Source organism: Orcinus orca, chromosome 18 (assembly GCF_937001465.1).
Source record: "Orcinus orca chromosome 18, mOrcOrc1.1, whole genome shotgun sequence".
Lineage (NCBI taxonomy): Eukaryota > Metazoa > Chordata > Mammalia > Artiodactyla > Delphinidae > Orcinus > Orcinus orca.
This window is the reverse complement of record NC_064576.1, coordinates 55,195,451-55,214,077: the sequence shown is the minus strand read 5'-3', so window position 1 is coordinate 55,214,077 and position 18,627 is coordinate 55,195,451. Positions and strand designations below refer to the sequence as shown.

Here is an 18,627-nt window from a genome sequence, read left to right as displayed (position 1 = left end):
CTCTGCCCTATATTTACACAATTGATTTTGGGGACCTAAAAGAACATTACATTTACCCCTGTTGAATTTAAATTTAATCTCTTCTAATTCATTGATTTCTCTAGTTGATCATTTCCACCGACACACTTTTTGGTCTGAGACGAAAAAGTCTGAAAACTGTTGCTTTCATACAAAATACATGGCATTCAAAAAAATAATTACCTTGTATACCCAAAGAAGGCCTGAAAAGGGAGAAAATAAGTTCCTAGAGGAGTCTTAGGAACCCCTGGGGGTCCACAGTACACGCCTTGCTAAGGCTGCTATACATCAATGAGAATGAACAAATGACTGCTCCACATTACAACATGGATGAATCGCACAAAGATAATGTTGACCCAAAGCAGCCAGATGCAAATGACTCGACATTCAAGAGAGAAGCTAACCTGTGATACATACATCAAGATAGTGGCTCCTTTTAAGGCTGCGGTACACTGAAAGGGGTCTTGAAAGTATCCCCACGCTTTTCAGGGGTATGGTGATGTTTTCGTCCTTGATCCGGGGGCTGTTTATACGAGTATGTTTGTAAAAATTTATTTAGATATATATTATGATGTGAACTTTGCTGCCTGTATTTTCTACTTCAATACAAAGAGAACCTAAAAATAAAAAGAGATTGAGGAGAAACATAATCTCTTTAAAAAAAGGAAATCAGGTTTTATTGCTTAAAACCTGACAGTAACTTCCCACTCTATTCAGAATAAAGTTCAAATATTGGGTTGGCCAAAAACGACCCAAATATTGGGTCGTTTGGGTTTTTCTGTGACATCTTACGGAATATTAATATTATACAAAACCTATAGTGCTTCACTACCATAAAGCATACTGTTTTCAAACTCTGGGCACCACTTCATCTCATGCAGCTTCTCCCCCTGCTTATTACACCCCTATCACACTAGTTTTCTCCCTTAAGCACAATAAGTTCTTTCCTCCTAGGAACATGCTAGTTCCTTAACTTTCCAACCACTCTTCACATGGCTAGCTTCTTTTCATCCCTTAGAGCTCCTCAGAGAGGGCTCCCCAATCATCCCATGTAAAGTTGCCTCTTTCCCGTATTCTATAATCTCAGGCCATTGTGCCCTTTATTGCACTTACTGCAATTTGAAATAGGTTTAATTGTTTTTTGTCTGTCCCGCCACTAGAATGTATGTTCCACGAGGACAAGGATTTAGTTGCCCTGTTTTACAGTTTTGGGGGTTTTTTAAAATCTATTTATTTTATTTTTATTTATTTTTGGCTGTATTGGGTTTTCATTGTGGTGCACAGGCTTCTCATTGCGGTGGCTTCTCTTGTTGAGGAGCACGGGCTCTAGGCGTATGGGCTTCAGTAGTTGTGGCACACAGGCTCAGTAGTTGTGGCTCATGGGCTCTAGAGCGCAGGCTCAGTAGTTGTGGCACACGAGCTTAGTTGCTCCACAGCATGTGGGATCTCCCCGGGCCAGGGCTCGAACCCGTGACCACTGAATTGGCAGGCGGATTCTTAACCACTGCACCACCAGGGAAACCCCACTCTGTTTTACAGTTTAAATCCCAAGATTTATTAGCACAATGTTCTGACACCTTGTAGAAGTTGAATAAATAATTTCTGAATGAATAAAAAGAATAGTTTCAGGTCATTTCACATCAAGCTAGTAAGTCTTTTAAAATTTTGATATGATCATTATATATTCATTTTCACAACACTATTTTACCTGTACATTTTATTTGTATGCCTTCTTTTTATTGATTTGCTTATTCATTCACTCATGAAAAAAATTAGAATTTATTAAATGTCAAACACATAGGTTCTAAAGATAAATAAGCCATGTTCTTTACTTTTAAACATCTCACCACTTATCAAGGAAAATTAATAAGTGAGAAAAACGAAATTACCTTATACAAAGTCTTAAATCTAATTAAAATGTTGAAATGAAGGGAAAGGAAAGATGAGCCCTCTAAAACAAATAATAGTCTAGTGCATCCATCAAAAACGGAAATTGAGCTAATTAGGCATCACTTTTCCTTCGTGATTCCATGTTGACTCTTAGTGATCATATCTTCCTTTTTCTAAATGTTTGAAATACATATTTTAAATGCAATATATTGTAATAAGTTGTAATATATTATTACCAGGGCTTCATGTCAAATTTGGCTTCTTTTACAATAAGGGTAATTAAGGAAAACCCATTCAACAGTATAATTACTTTGACTTGCTTTTAATCCCAATATTTAATTTAATTTTGATTTAAATACTATTAAAGAAGAGAGAGCATTATATGTTTATTGAAAGGGGACATACATGGAAAAAAGACTGAGAATGTGCTGCGGCAGGCAGATTTCAGCTAAGTGTAAGGAAGAACTTTTTAGTAGTTACCGCTGCCTATCAGAGCACTGCTTTGCAAAGCAGGAAGCTCTCCATCACTAAATATCTTTAAGGAAAGCTAACAGGGCATTTTTCCCAGGATGGAGCAGAAAGATTTAGTAGGCAGCATTGATTAGACCAGTGTCCTCAAACTATGGTGAAGCACTTTTTAAAAAATTTTCTTGGATGTCACAGCAATGTCAAATGGCTATAAAGATTTCTGAATGCTTTTTTGCGGTACGCGGGCCTCTCACTGCTGTGGCCTCTCCCGTTGCGGAGCACAGGCTTCGGACGCACAGGCTCAGCGGCTCACGGGCCCAGCTGCTCCGCGGCATGTGGGATCTTCCCACACCGGGGCACGAACCCGTGTCCCCTGCATCGGCAGGCGGACTCTCAACCACTGCGCCACCAGGGAAGCCCTGAATGCTTACTTTTGATTTCAGTTTTTGATTTGTTGCACACAGGTAACAAACTGGCCTGGTATGAACAGGCAAACTACATTTTGAGAAGCACTGGATTAGACAGTCTATGAGAGATCTCTGAGGTTCTACAGTTTTTCAAACTTACCTAGTCTGTCTTCCTATTTTCATTAGGCATTAATATCAAACTACTAACTTCATAACTAATCGTTTTCTCCAGTACTTTAAAAAAAATACAAGCTAAAAGATATTCTAAAAGCATTAGATCAAAGAGCTGAGACATTTTTACTGCATTAACCTTTTATCTCACTAAAAGAAAAGGCAAAATTTACTTTTTTTTTGTTTTTCAAAATTTACTTTTACCAAAGCACATCTGAATGCTCATTTAAAACTGGTTACAAAAAATTTATTTCCAGTTATCTCCCACACCTAATTTTCTGGTGTCACTTTCTTTGCACAAGCTAGTAATGAAATATGTAACAAGTTATCTTGATCACACATTTGAAGTTCTCGCTTTGTTTTACCAGCTGGTAGCAAAACCAAGAGAAAAGCCACGTGGGGGTGGGGTGGTGAGAGAAAGAATATGCATGAACTTCAGAAGCACTGGGTGGAGGAGTCGAGTGTTTGCAACCACCTATAAGTAACACTCAGTGGAGACCTGGCCAAGCAAATATCGTAAAGAATTGTAAAAAGAGCAGGCAAAACTGAGAGCTGCCCGTTCTCATACTTCCCCAAACATTCCTGGCTTTTTCTCTGCAAGGACAGATACTTTCATTTAAAATCTATTATCTTCTTATAGAGACAGATTGTACCAGGTGAGGAATACCCTTATCTAAATATAACTACTGTAGAGTTAGAAATCAGAAAATATAAACCACTGTGAAAATAAATAACAAAATCCATTATCTTCTTCCCATTAAAAATGAAGCAAAACAAAACAACCTTCCTTCTCAAGAGATAATTTCCAGATTTATGAGCTATCATCTCCCAACTCCATCAAACATGAATTTTTTTCCCTCAAGTAGTTGCAATATTCCTTAAATCATCATGCTTGTACTAGAGCAGGAGTTCTTAACTATGAGTATATGGATGGGTTTTAAGAAGTCTATGAACTCTCTGAAACTCCAAATATTATAAAATTTGGGGTGAATGAGCAATTATATGGACAAGATGTCTACAGCTGTCACATTTGTTGTTGACAACTGTTGATTAAAAGCATCTTTCTTAGGTTAAAAATGTGATCCGAATAGAAATATAAGGTATGGGTTCTTAATTAATTGAATAGGTATATAAAAGTATTACATTATATCATATATCCAAAACAAGCTTTAGAAATAAATCCTTTCATTTTGTAGATGATAACATTGACATTTGGAGAGGTTAGGGGAGTGTTCCAGGCCATGCTGCTAGCTAGAAGGCAGAAGATGAAGAAGAAGAATGCTGGCTCCTACTTCCGGATCCATTCCCTCCCACTCTGCCACCAATGCAAGGCCAGACTAGAGGATACTAGTAAGCACACTAAGGGCAGCCAACAACCCCAATTCTGATAAATATACAATCTCAGAATAAATCAAGTAATTCTTTAAACACTACTGGCTCATAACATATATAAACATTTTCCATATTTTACTAAAGGTATCTAAAAATATATATTCTTTTAGACACATTTTAGAGCTCACTTCCTTGCCAGTAGACACAATCAACAACTTGTCGATCATCTGAAATACATGAGTGCTTGATCCCACCGCAATCAACGAGAGAAGGGCATACACTTGATAAACTCCTCCCTCCCTCCCTCCCTTCCTTCTTTCCTCCCTTCCTACCTTTAATATTTTATTCCCTCCCTCCCTCCCTTCCTTTCTTTAATATCTTTATTGGAATATAATTGCTCTACAACGTCCCCATATCTCCTCCCTCATGTCCCTCCCACCCTCCCCATCACACCCCTCTAGGTGATCACAAAGCACTGAGCTGATCTCCCTGTGCGATGCAGCTGCTTCCCACTAGCTATCTATTTTACATTTGGTAGTGTATATATGCCCATGCCACTCTCTCACTTCGTCCCAGCTTACCCTTCCCCCTCCCCATGTCCTCAAGTCCATTCTCTACGTCTGTGTCTTTATTCCTGTCCTGCCCCTAGGTTCATCAGAACCATTTAAACACATTTCTTTCTGAGTCAATTACTCTAAAAGCCCACAGTGCAAAGTAAATTAGTTGAATGGATCTTTTAGTAACTGTTGAAGCTGTTCAGAAATTTTAAGCAAAACCTCTTTTCAAAGTTTATTCTCTTGTTTATTCACACTAAAGAATAGCAAATGCAAAAACCAAAGGAGATGATATTTAGTGAAAAGAATTTTTACAGTAATTGAGAAAGCTGAAAAAGAATGCCTGATTTTGGAGTCAGGATGCGTAGAAATCCAAAATTTGTTTTTAATTTTTTTCAAAATAATTAGAAAACTGAAAGTCTGTAAGAATCCAAGAAACCCTTCACTCTCTGCCCCCTACTCCCCCACTTCTGACTTCTGAAATACAGTGTAACCTTCTGCCATCTGTTATTTTAGAGCAGAAACAGTAATAAACATATGGGCTTTCTCTCTCAAGCAGCTGTAGGGTAGTTAAAGTTATAATAATTGTCTTTCTGTAAGATAAATCTACATTTAAAACCTGGCCAGTTAAAAAAAAACAGCTCAGCCTCAGAGCCTTCCAGAATAAAATTAAGAAATTCAGAATCATCTGTGACATACTACATTAAGAGATTTAGAGAATATCCTCCAAGTCTTGTACTTTTATGTGCAAGGTTAAACAAATGTAATTCATGATGCCCAAATCAGTTAATACAGTCAAAGAGTCCACAAGTCATGTTTTTTCTTTCTCCATCAAAATGCTAGGAGCCTCAGGACTTCCCTGATGGTCCAGTGGTAAAGAATCTGCCTTCCAATGCAGGGGATGTGGGTTCAATCCCTGGTCAGGGAACTAAGATCCCACATGCTGCGGGGCAACTAAGCCCACACACAGCACAGCTACTGAGGTCATGCGCCTCGACAGAGAGCCCGTGCACCACAACTACAGAGCCCACATGCCCTGGAGCCCAAGCGCCACAACTAGAAAGAAGCCCGCGTGCCCCAAAGAAGATCCCGTATGCCACAACAAAAGACCCTGCATGCCACAACTAAGACCTGACGCAGCCAAAAAAATAAAGAAAATAAGTAAGTAAAATAAATAAATATTTTTTTAAAAGATTAAAAAATGCTAGGAGCCTCAAACAGGGGTTAGATACTCATATATAGAAATTGCTAACAAAGTTTTCCAACACTGATAACTATAAATGCATCACTTCGGTGGGTCACTGAACTCCAATCTAAAGGCTCATTTATTTATAAGAAAAATCACAACACGTGTGACACATAAATTTCCATTTCAGCTATATAACAGGAATTTTACCTACCTTTATCTGGGTGATTCAAAATCATGATTCTCCTGTGAGCTGCTCTAATCTTGGCCTTGCCGGCAGATGGGCTGTAAAAAGAAATTAAAGTGCTTGTAACAAATAGTGTCAAATGCAGATTATAAATTAATGGTTTATATGAGTTTTAAGAAATTAAAAACTAATGAGAATTTCACCATCTTGTGGATAAATATGAAATTACAGCTTGTCACTTCATTCTACCAACCATCAAAATAAATCATATTCAATGCTGCATGTACTTTCCTTCAGTCCTTATTCTCAATTAAAAAAAACATATACACAATATAAGGATAGGAGAATCATAGCCTGTAGACTATTACTGTGAGTTTGAAAATTTATGCTTCAAGCCCTTTGAGGGGAAGGCAGTATATATAATGTAACAAACAGGTATTTGAACTCTAGGGCTACCAGACTTCAGGATTTTAATCCCAGCACTGCCATGAAAGATGGGGTAGCCTTGGTCAAATTTTTTACCCTCTCTGAGCTTCGGTTTCTTCATTGTGACACAGGGATAGGAACAACATAGTCCTCATAGAGCAATTACAAGGATTAAATTAGTTGATGCCAACAAAGTGCTACAGCAGTGCCTGGTGTGTAGCAAATGTTCCATAATAGTTAGCTTTTACTATTATTATCTTTCAACAGAACATCTCAAAACCCTTAATAGCTCATAATTTATTTAGCTTTGTGAGAAAACTACGGGAAAAGCTTGGCTGTTAGAGCCTATGCTCTAAACAAAAATTAAAGGAGAAAGTTAAATAAACCTAAAATTATTCCTGCAAAACCTAATTTATCCAGTACTGGAACTCCTTCTCTCTAGTACATTTTCCAGGTAAGGAAAAAAATTAACACTAATAATAATAAGATCCTGGTGTTCCTACTTAATATTTATACTAGTTTATCTAAGCTGCTTTTCTGAGCCTCAAATGGAAATAACAGTAGCTGACTCAAAGCACACAGTGGTTGCTGTGAAACTCAAAATCATCTATACGGATGAACCACACTGTAGGGGCTAAACGCAGGAACTTTTAGAGACATTCAGACACTGGTTTAAATCCATCACTCATAATCTATAAAACTTTGTCTTGGGACTTCCCTGGTGGTCCAGTGGTTAAGACTCCGTACTTCCTCTTCAGGGGACGCGGGTTCGATCCCTGGTTGGGGAATCAAGATCTCACATGCCGTGTGGTGCGGCAAAAACAAACAAAAAAAAACACTTCATCTTGCTTACTTGAACTCTCTGACTTATAATTTTCTCACGAGCAAAATTTTCTCATAAGCATACCTCCTAGGATTATTTTAAGGACAAGTTAGATTATATAAGCAAAAAGGATGAGCATGACCTGGCATAAAGTTAGTGTTCAAAGAATAGTAGTTATTATCATGAACATAAAGAATGCTTATGAAAGTGTATTACATTTCCTACTTTTTAAAAAATGGGGTATAAATAATCTAATCTAGCATATCTTGAATGACTCAAAAAGCATTATCATGAGTATCAATTAAGTGCAAAGAAACTCTCAAGGTCTGCAGTGGTTTGCTTGCCCTTCTAAATGGTCATAAAATGCTATCCATTTAAGTTCTTCTGTCTGTTTTGAACACTGCCTTCCTTGCTGTCAGTTGTCAATCCTCAATTCTGCCAATGTTCCAGTCTCTAGCTATTACCTGCCAGTTACTTGCTACTTCTAATCTCCTGGGGTTAAGTAACAGATCATCAAACATGTTAAAATACACTATCAATTGCTACATAAGCATATAAACATTCTTCTATAAATAAAATAAATAAGTCAAGTCAAAAAGCAAGTCAAAAAAAAAAAACAAAAACAAAAACAAAAAAAGCAAGTCAAAAGAGAAATCAAAAAAAATCTTGAGACAAATGAACAACCTACCAAAACTTATGGGATGCAGCCAAAGCATTTCTAAGAGGAATTATAGTAATAAAAGCCTACATTCAGGGGGAAAAAAAAGAACTCAGATAAACAACCTAACTTTACACCTCAGAGAAGTATAAAAAGAAGAACAAACTAAGCCCAAAACTAGTAGAAGGAAAATAAAGATCACAGTGAAAATAAATGAAATAGAGACTAAAAAGACCAAGAAACCAAAAATCAATGAAACTAAGAGCTAGTTTTTTGAGAATATATACAAAACAGACAAACCACTAGCTAGATCACCAAGAAAACAGAGGACTCAAGTAAAATCAGAAATGAAAAAGGAGAGATTACAACTGATACCACAGAAATACAAAGGATAAGAGACTACTGTGAACTGTACTATACAATAACAAATTGGACACCCTAGGAGAAATAAGTGGATAAATTCCTAGAAACAAAGCATCTACCAAGACTGAATCATAGAAAATATGAACAGACCAGTTACTACTAATGAGACTGAATCAGCAATCAGAAAACTTCCAACAAAGAAAAGTCCAGGACCAGATGTCTTCACTTAATTCTCCCAAACATTTAAAGAATAATTAACACCAATCCTTAAACTCTTCCAAAACATGGAAGAGGAGGAAACACTTCCAAACTCATTTTATGAGGCTAGCATTACCCTGACACCAAAACCAGACAAGGGCACTACAAGAAAAGAAAAATACAGGCCAATATCCCTGATGATCACAAATGCAAAAATTCTCAACAAATATTACCAAATCGAATTCAACAATACATTAAAAGAAAGGATCATATACCATGATTAAGTGGGATTTATTCCAAACAAAACGAAGGATAAAAATCACATAGTCATTTCAATAGATTTAGAAGCAGCATTTGACAAAATTCAATATCCATTAATGATAAAAACTTTTGACAAGGTTGGTATAGAGGGAACGAACCTCAACATAATAAAGACCATATATGAAAAGCCCACAGCTAACATTATACTCAATGATGAAAAGATCAGATCAGAAACAAGACAAAGCTGCCCACTCTCACCACCTTTATTCAACATAGCATTGGAAGTCCTAGTCAGAGCAATTAGTCAAGAAAAAGAAATAAAAGGCATCCAAATGAGAAAGGAAGAAGTAAAACTGTCATTATTTGCAGATGACATTTTTACCTATAAAAAACCCTAAAGACTACACCAAAAAACTGTTAGAACTAATCAACAAATTCAGTAAAGTTGCAGGCTCTAAAATCAATGTACAATAATTTATTGTTTCTATATACTAATAACAAACTATCAGAAAATCAAGAAAACAATCCCATTTAAAATTGCATCAAAAACAATAAAATACCGAAGAATAAATTTAACCAAGGAGGTGAAGACCTGTACACTGAAAACCAGAAGACACTGATGAAAGAAACTGAAGACACAAAAAAATGCAAAGATATTCTGTGCTCATGGATTGGAAGAAGTCATTTTTTAAAAATGTCCATACTATCCAAAGCACTATACAGATTCAATGCAACTTATATCAAAATTCCAAAGGCATTTTTCACAGAAATAGAACAAAAATTCCTAAAATTTGTATGGAACCAACCACAAAAGATCCTGAATAACCAAAGGAATCTTGAGAAAGAAGAACAAAGCTGGAGGCATCAAACTTCCTGATTTCAATCTATCAATATATTACAAATGCTCTAGTAATCAAACAGTATGGTATTGGCATAAAAAGACACATAGATTAATGGTACAGAACAGAGCCTAGAAATAAACCCATACCTATACAGTCAATTAATTTACAACAAAGGAATAGAGAATATACAGTAAGGGAAAGGATAGTCTCTTCAATAAATGGTGTTTATTGGGAACAGAAAATCTGAACAGTCATATGCAAAGGAATAAAACTGGACCTTTATCTTGTACCACACAAAATTAACTCAAAATGGATTAAAGACTTAGATGTAACACCTTAAAACTACTAGAAGAAAATATAGGATATAAGCTCCTTGATATTGGTCTTGTAAAGATTAAGCAAGATGAGAGAATCCTAGTTCTTAAACAAAGCATTAAAAATTAAACGTAGCTCTGATATATCTCCAGTATAGACAATTCCACCACAAATTGAAAATGTAACTTTAAATTAAATATCATTTTGCCTAGATCAGGGATTTCAAACTGCTCCCTGGAATGCATTTGACTGGGAGTAGGTGAGTGGGGTGTATAGAACAGAGTAGTGTTCCCTGATCCTGTAGCAAATGGAGCAGTTTGGGTCTCATCTTTTTCTACTACTAGTCTATTGAATAACATTTAAACAGAGTTCCACAGAAGTTTTTAGAAAGTCTGAAAATCACAAATGTGTGCATAATTTCAGAATATATCAGGTATATTAAGTTTTCCTGGGCAGCTCAGTAAAATATTTCAGGCTTACGCAATATGTAAGAATATACAGAGTCATCTGGTAACATAGTCATCTAGTAACATAGGGGTTTCTTTGTTTTTAAATAGCGTATCAACAGAGTCAAGCTCCATTTTGTCTTTACCTACTTGTTATGCAGTCTAAATCATTTGGATTCACTTATCACAGAAAATGGAACCACAGCAATGTATTCACACTTTGAGAATCTCCTCAAAATCAATGCCGCCTGACTGAAAGAAAGGGCTAGAGGAAAGCAAATAAGGTCCACCTTTCTATTTAATGTGTTAAGGGCAAATATTTAGCTTCTGCATTCATGACAGAGATGGGAATGGAGCGGCGCCAACATTTATGCAGCACCTGCTATCTGGCAGGCACGTGGATAAAAAGGTGACTCATGTCATTACAAATTCCGACAAGGCAGATATTATTAATTCCAAATCAAAAATGAAGACGCTGAAGTGCAGAAAAGCTAACAATAAGTGCCTCAGCGACAGAATCAGGATGAGGATCTGTCCGCTTACCTGATATTTATTGGGTAGTTAACAAGTTCTACGTTTATGCTAAAACTTCATATGTGTTCATCTTCGCAGCAACCCTATGCAGTAGAAACTAATATTTTCTCTATTTTACAAATGATGAGACTGATGTCACGCACCTAACAGGTGGTAAAAATGGTATTTGTACCTAGATTCACTTGTTATCAGAGTCTGTGCTGTTAGCCACTCAATTTTCCTTGTGAAATTTTGTACAGCTTCCAGCTCAATGGGATAAAACTTTATAACCATGTATCTTAAGTCAACTCCTAATTATCTTTCCTAAAAACAGGAGTACCTTGGATGATATTAAATGATACCCTCAAAAACTTTTGTGTTTGGTTTAATAATGTGCATCATATTCACATTTCAACACTATGAATGGGATGATATGGGGGCCCAAGAAAAATAACAATGCCACTCTGAATAATATTAAAGAAAAGAATAGTTAGCAATACAGCTAATTTCCTAGTTTGGTTCCCCTGCTTAAAATCATTTCTATTTTTTGTATTCTCAGTGAGAGAGCCCATTTCTTCTTATTTTTTAATTTTTTAAAATAAATTTATTTTATTTATTTATGGCTGCACTTGGTCTTCACTGCTGCACACGGGCTTTCTCTAGTTGCAGCGAGCAGAGGCTACTCTTCATGATGGTGCACAGGCTTCTCGTTGCAGTGGCTTCTCTTGTGTGGAGCACGGGCTCTAGGGGAATGGACTTCAGTAGTTGTGGCACGCAGGCTCAGTAGTTGTGGCGCACGGGCTTAGCTGCTCCGCGGCATGTGGGATCTTCCCAGACCAGGGCTCGAACCCGTGTCCCCTGCATTGGCAGGCGGATTCTTAACCACTGCACCATCAGGGAAGCCCCCATCTCTTCTTATATTTAAATGAAGCACCAAGCTAAATTGAGCTGTTCCTCCTCTACCCACCTTTTTGTTTTTTCTTGATTAGTCATAAGAAATTACAAAATGTTTGGCCTTAAATATCTGCTAATTTAAAAGAGATTTAAAAGTTCTGTTGATATAGAACTTTATGATCTATTCTCCTTAATTATGTTGACTAAGTCACCATAAGATGTGTTGTAGCTAACATATTGTAACCAACCCCCATAAAAATTTGAGTGAGCTCTAAGGGAACATAAGGTAAACAAATATAGATACTAGTAAATCTATGGTAGGGGATGTATTATTAACTTTAAGTGTTAAATGATATACAGCAATCACATAATATCATTAACTTTCTCCAAGCCATTCAAAGTTAGACAATAAATGGATACTAAGGTAAAACAAATATAATGAAATATGCTAGATGTCAAATTGTAGAACTAAGAAAGAACTGTGAAACAGATCCCAAAAATATGATACATATCGAATTAGAAAACTGACTCCAGAAAGAATTCATTGTCACAATAAAGGTTATTTTGATAATTGCATTGGAACTTTAGTATTAAAATACAATAGCTCCTTGTTAAGAAATAAAGGCACATCACAAATATGCCTGATTTTTTTTAGGGGTGGTAGGATAATTTCTTAGATTTGAGGTTTTAAAATGTAAAAATTTGACATTTTCTCCTCTGCCTCCTATTCATAATTTAAAATATAAGGATAACTTTACTGTCACATTTTCTTCTTTTTCAAGACAAACTTAGCCACAGAACAAAATAATACTTATGCAGCACACCTACCTTACACCTAAAATAAGACTTGCTTCTTGCCTACTCATTTTTTGTTCAAATCCTCCTTTATAGTAGGATGAAAAACTCTATAGAGGAAAGAAAGAGCAAGAAATAATTAGTTCCACATATGAGATGGCATGACCTCAATCCCATCACACAGCTGCAATAAGAGTAATGTATTTTCCAGGGCTTCCCTGGTGGCGCAGTGGTTGAGAATCTGCCTGCCAGTGCAGGGGACACGGGTTCGAGCCCTGGTCTGGGAGGATCCCACATGCCGCGGAGCAACTGGGCCCGTGAGCCACAACTACTGAGCCTGCGCGTCTGGAGCCTGTGCTCCGCAACAAGAGAGGCCGTGACAGTGAGAGGCCCCCGCTCGCCACAACTAGAGAATGCTCTGGCACAGAAACGAAGACCCAACACAGCCAAAAATAAATTAATTAATTAACTCCTACCCCCAACATCTTCTTAAAAAAAAAATTTTTCAAAAAAAAAAGAGCAATCTATTTTCCAGAAGTCAACTTGGAATTGTGGGAGGTGGGGAGGGAGAGCACTAAACAATAATCCTCTACAAGAAATTATGACCAAGATAAACACTACACTGAAGGAATAAAACAGGTCAGTAGAAGCAAAAGGCCTGAACTTTATCTAAGCTCTACGGTAATTTTCTCATTGGATAACCTTGACCAAGTCACTTACTGTAGAGATGACAGACATCTTTTTAACCTACTAGACTGGCTGACTGAGAAAGAGGAGAAGCTGACAACGTGAGGAGGACACCAGGATATTAGACAGGGAGGCCAAGAGACCGGAAGACTAGACTGAAAGGTCAATGTGGCTGGAGACGCCTGAGCAAGGAGAGAAGTAGTAGAGAGATAACAGGCGCCAGATTGTGGAGGGCCTTGGAAGCAATGGAAATGATTTAGGATTTTATTCTCAGTGGTAGGAGAACCAGAGCACTGGGGTAACAGATTTGACTTGGTTTTAAAAGAATTACTCTAACTGCTGTGTAGAGAATAGAAAGACAGGTACAGAGTGCAGGCAGGAGACCAGTTAAGATGACATAACAGTAATCTAGGCAAGAGGTGATGCTGGTATGGACCAATGTGGTAGTACAGGAGGAGGTGAGAGCTGTCAGATTTTGGATGTACTTTGAAAGCAGAAATAACATTTGCTTGGATTGAATATGGGATATGAGAAGAAGCAGGGAACTGAAGATGATGCAGTAAACGCTGCTATACACTGCACAGATCCCCCTTCAGAGCTGAGGCACTTACTCCGCAGACACTGGGGCTGCCGCTGGCAGACAGCACTTAGCTGTCAACCTCCAGCAATTGCCTTGGCTGAAGAATGTCAGGCTCACGCCCCCTTCACAGGAGGGTCTCTAGCTGATGACTGGCTGACGTCAGGGTATAAACACTGTGCTTCTCCAGGGCTCAGTCCTTGGACTTCTTAGCTATATTTACCTCCCAGGTGATGTCACTTAGCTTCATGGCCTCTTGCCCCAAATCGGGATAATCACGATGAGTCACCTGAGCGTCAGAGGTCCCGGGGGGTTCGCCGTCTCAGGCCTTTTACTAAGACGGCACTGCAGCCTAAATTATCCCTCCATTCTTCTTCCTTCTCTTGCCTCCTGGAGCTGTTGATCCTAAGAGCATTCTCTAATAAACTAACAGCTTGCTAAACTTTGTCTCACTCTGCAAATGACTGCAAGGTTTCTGGCCTAAACTGCCATTAGTGACTTAGACAAGGCGTGGTTATTTGTTACTTGTTTCTTGTGGGTAACACATATCAGGAGATTGGTTTTGGTTACATTAAGGTTCAAAAATGTCTATGTAAGTGGAGGAAAAGTCTGACCTGGAGATAACATTTGGGAGTCATGAGTACACAGACGGTATTTAAAAGTGTGAGACTAAATGAGATCACCTAGAGTGGGAGTGTAGATAAGAAGTCCAAAGACTGAGCCCTAGAAACTGCAACATTTAATGGCACAGAGATGGAGAGGAATCAGTAAAGGAAACTGTGATGGCCTAGTGGTGCAGGAGGAGGAAAAGCAGATGCCAAAAGTGAGGAAGTGAAAAATAGTTTCAGGGCTTCCCTGGTGGCGCAGTGGTTGAGAGTCCGCCTGCCGATGCAGGGGGCCCCGGTCCGGGAGGATCCCACATGCCACAGAGCGGCTGGGCCCGTGAGCCATGGCCGCTGAGCCTGCGCGTCCGGAGCCTGTGCTCCGCAACGGGAGAGGCCACAACAGTGAGAGGCCCGCGTAGCAAAAAAAAAAAAAAAAAAGTTTCAAATGCTTCCAATAGGTCAAGGAAGACAAGAACTGAGGGCTGACGACTGGATTTACCCTTTGGTAAATCTAAGTCTAGTGAAGGTACTGGAAGTGAAGATTTGATTAGAGTGAGTTTAAGAGAGAACAGGAGAGGGCTTCCTTGGTGGCGCAATGGTAAAGAATCCACCTGCTAATGCAGGGGACACGGGTTCGAGCCCTGGTCCGGGAAGATCCCACATGCTGTGGAACAACTAAGCCCGCCCGCCACAACTACTGAAGCCCACGCGCCTAGAGCCTGTGCTCCGCAACAAGATAAGCCACTGCAATGAGAAGCCCGCGCACCACAACGAAGAGTAGCCCCTGCTCACCACAACTAGAGAAAGCCTGCGCGCAGCAACGAAGACCCAATGCAGACAAAAATAAATTTAAAAAACAAAAACAAAAAAACACAGAACAGGAGGAAAGGAATGGGAGACAGCAAAGAGAGACAACTCTTCAGGAGCTCTTAAACAAGATGCATGAACTCAACTTTTAGAAGGAAAAAAATTCACACATGATTGAATGTGTACATGTTTCTAAAACGTGAACCCATATTTTTCTAAGGAAAAACAAAGTGTATGCTTGCATAAAACAAAATCTGAAAGTATACACACCAAAATGTTATTTTGGGGTGGTGGAATTATGAATAATTATTTTCTTCATGTTTATTTTTACTTTCTAAATTTTCAACAATAAACACAGTTACAAATACAATTTTTTTTAAAAAAAAAGGGACTAAAAGGAAACCAACTAAATTATTAGAGCTTAAGAAATGAGTCCTAAGGAGCCAGATCTGGTCATTTGTATAAGCTATTCTCTTTGAACAGCTTGTCATAAATTTCCATTGGTAATAATTCCCTGGTAATTAACTCATTCAACAAATACATTAGCACCTACTATGTGCCAGGACCTTTTCAAATGAGACAAGTGAAGTTCTGTCCTTTATCACATAGATGCTAATCTATCAATGTACCAGTACTGTGAGGAATATGATGTACTATTCCAAATTTCAAGTAATTAACAATCTAGTAAGAAAACAAAAAACAACCCCCTTCTCCAAATTGTGAGGGGAGGAAGGGAAGCAAATTGTTTAAGCACACATACTAATGTGGACAAATTATGTATATATACACAAGCACACACACACAGGGGAATATATAAAGGAATAAGAGATATATAGGGGAATACATATAAAGGAATAGAAAACTTAACAGAGGAAGAACAGCTGGTTTTAAGGTTTCTCTCAGGTGATCAAAATTTTTACTAGATGCATACCTTACTCCCTAATATTTCTATGAGCATCTACCTTTGTGAGCTCCAAATTTTCAGCATAATAAATTGATGATGTTTCATGAACTGTCATTTCCACTATATTCACAAAGCTCATTAACCCTAAAAGTAGCCATTATATCTAAGCAAATTTTTTACTTTGTTTTTTCCAGGTAGAAAAGGAGACTAAGAAAAGGTTACTTAAAGTCTAGCAACTGGATGAGACTCATACCCTAAAACACTGACCTGTTTACAAATAAGCTTACAAGTAAATATACAATCATCATAATCCTTCTAAAGGAGCTATATCATTTTTGAGGATAGACATTTAATATTTGGGGGCTATATACAGAAAGGCAGACAGAGAAAACAACGAAAATCAACTGCTCATGCTACTTCAGAAAAAATCATGCCTTCTAAACTCATATGGAATTTAGGTTTTACATTACATAATTTTAAAAAGAAATTGTAAGCCCTTTGAAGCTTACAAGTAATACACCAATACTGCATTATATTAGGATATACAGACAAAGCCAATGCAGAACTATTTTCTGACAACACTGGTGGGTCAAGGAAATGTTTAAATTCAAAAAGATGTGATTACAATAAGGAACACAAAACAGATGGAGTAGATGGTTATATTTTTCTAATAGAATTTCCAAGAACAGAAATAGTGGGATTTATTCTGCTGTCTATTGGAAACACACCCTGAACCTTACAAATTATTATTTTGTATTATTTTATTTATAAAGTATATATATAAACAAAAATCAAAATAATTTTCCTTCTAAAATTAACATTGAATGCTGTAGTGCTATATATTATTAAAGAAGATGTGAAACGAACCAAGTTAAAGTCTTCATTAGCTAATTTACTCAATCACTTGAAACATAAAAGCCCTCCAAACAACCAGGAAAATATATCATTCCATAGTCTTAAGAGAAGAAACACATTTACCATAAACTATAAACTTTAATTATGTACAATAATCTATCTGATTTATAGAGCCACAGGATGACTTTAATTAGTGTTATTTCCATGAATTTCACTTAACCATAAAACAATGTAAGTCCAATTTTAAAAACTTGTATTCAAGTAAAAAGAAAAATTAACAAATAGAAAAATAAAAGCCTCAAAAGAAGATAAATGACTTGGGTTTTTTCCCCAAGAAAAAAATTAGGGGTAATTAGACAATAGCTGGGTCAATAATATACATTAATACTTTAAAAAAATCAAGTAAAAGGTACTGGTTCAAAACAGCAGACTTAATAATAAAAGTCTTTTGCTTTCCAAAGTGCCTGTGAAATGAGAAAAGATATTTTAAACAAGAAAAATCCATAAGAGGCCTAGAAAACAAGAAATGGATCAAGTAGCAAACCAGAAAGTTTAAAGAAATCCTGGAAGATTTAAAACAGGTAAGACTGCACATATAGAAAAAAATCACAGCAGCCCCAATTTAGCAGCCCCTCTGACTAAATTCAGAGTCAACAAATACAAAAAATAACATCAGGGTAATTAATTAAACCAGAACAGCAGAGAGAGATGATTCCTAACTCCATTAGCATTGGGCATAAGGGCCTGCCACCTACCACTTTAGCCTCAGGCCAAGAAAGAGAATCATATGCCTGGGATGCACCCAGCTGTGGGTGGTAGGTCCCAAGAGAAGCAAAGGCGAGTACCAACAGATCACACTGAACCCAGAGGGCTGAAGAGGGGGACAGTTATGCCAAGCAGTAAAATACACATAGTACTCAACCACTCCTGGGTTCTGGAGGTTCCAAGACTGCCTCTGGGCTCCTTGATTTGGAAGAGACATGACTGTTGATATAAGCCACCTACGTGCTCACAGCACACTGCCAATCTTCTCATTCAATTAAATTGTTGAAGTAAATCTACCAAACTGCTGAGAAAGGCCACTTATATGAGTTCCAGGAGCAGAGACACATTGGAAGGAAAAAATAAAGAAAAAATATATGAGGATCTAACAGAACAAAAAACAGACAATTTTCACATAAGCCAAGGCTAAAAATTCCTGTGAAATTTCAGAACATCAATAATAAAGAGAAAATCCCCCAAATTTCCAGCACTAAACAACAAACACACAAACAAAAATCACCCCAACCTAAAAACCAAAAGCACAAACAAAAGAAAATCAAAATCAAAACAAGCAGTGTACAAAGCAAAAAGAACACCAGAAAATCTGGCTAAGTCTGAGAGTACCAAAAAATGTGGCTGAGAGTATGCAGGAAAGTGTAAAGGTGGGCACGGAGACTCCGTCT

General features: G+C 37.5%; 1 protein-coding gene across 2 annotated transcripts in view; it reads right to left on the bottom strand.

The window, feature by feature from the left end:
• The window catches only part of DNAJC15 (DnaJ heat shock protein family (Hsp40) member C15), a 62,446-nt gene that overhangs the window by 11,972 nt on the left and 31,847 nt on the right, over positions 1-18,627 (bottom strand). For both annotated transcript variants that reach the window (XM_049701228.1, XM_004274563.4), the window contains exons 4-5: positions 12,781-12,857; positions 6,241-6,311 (exon numbers count right to left, since the gene is read on the bottom strand). In XM_049701228.1, the coding sequence (XP_049557185.1) occupies positions 6,241-6,311; positions 12,781-12,857 (148 nt within the window). The remainder of the gene's footprint in view (positions 1-6,240; positions 6,312-12,780; positions 12,858-18,627) is intronic.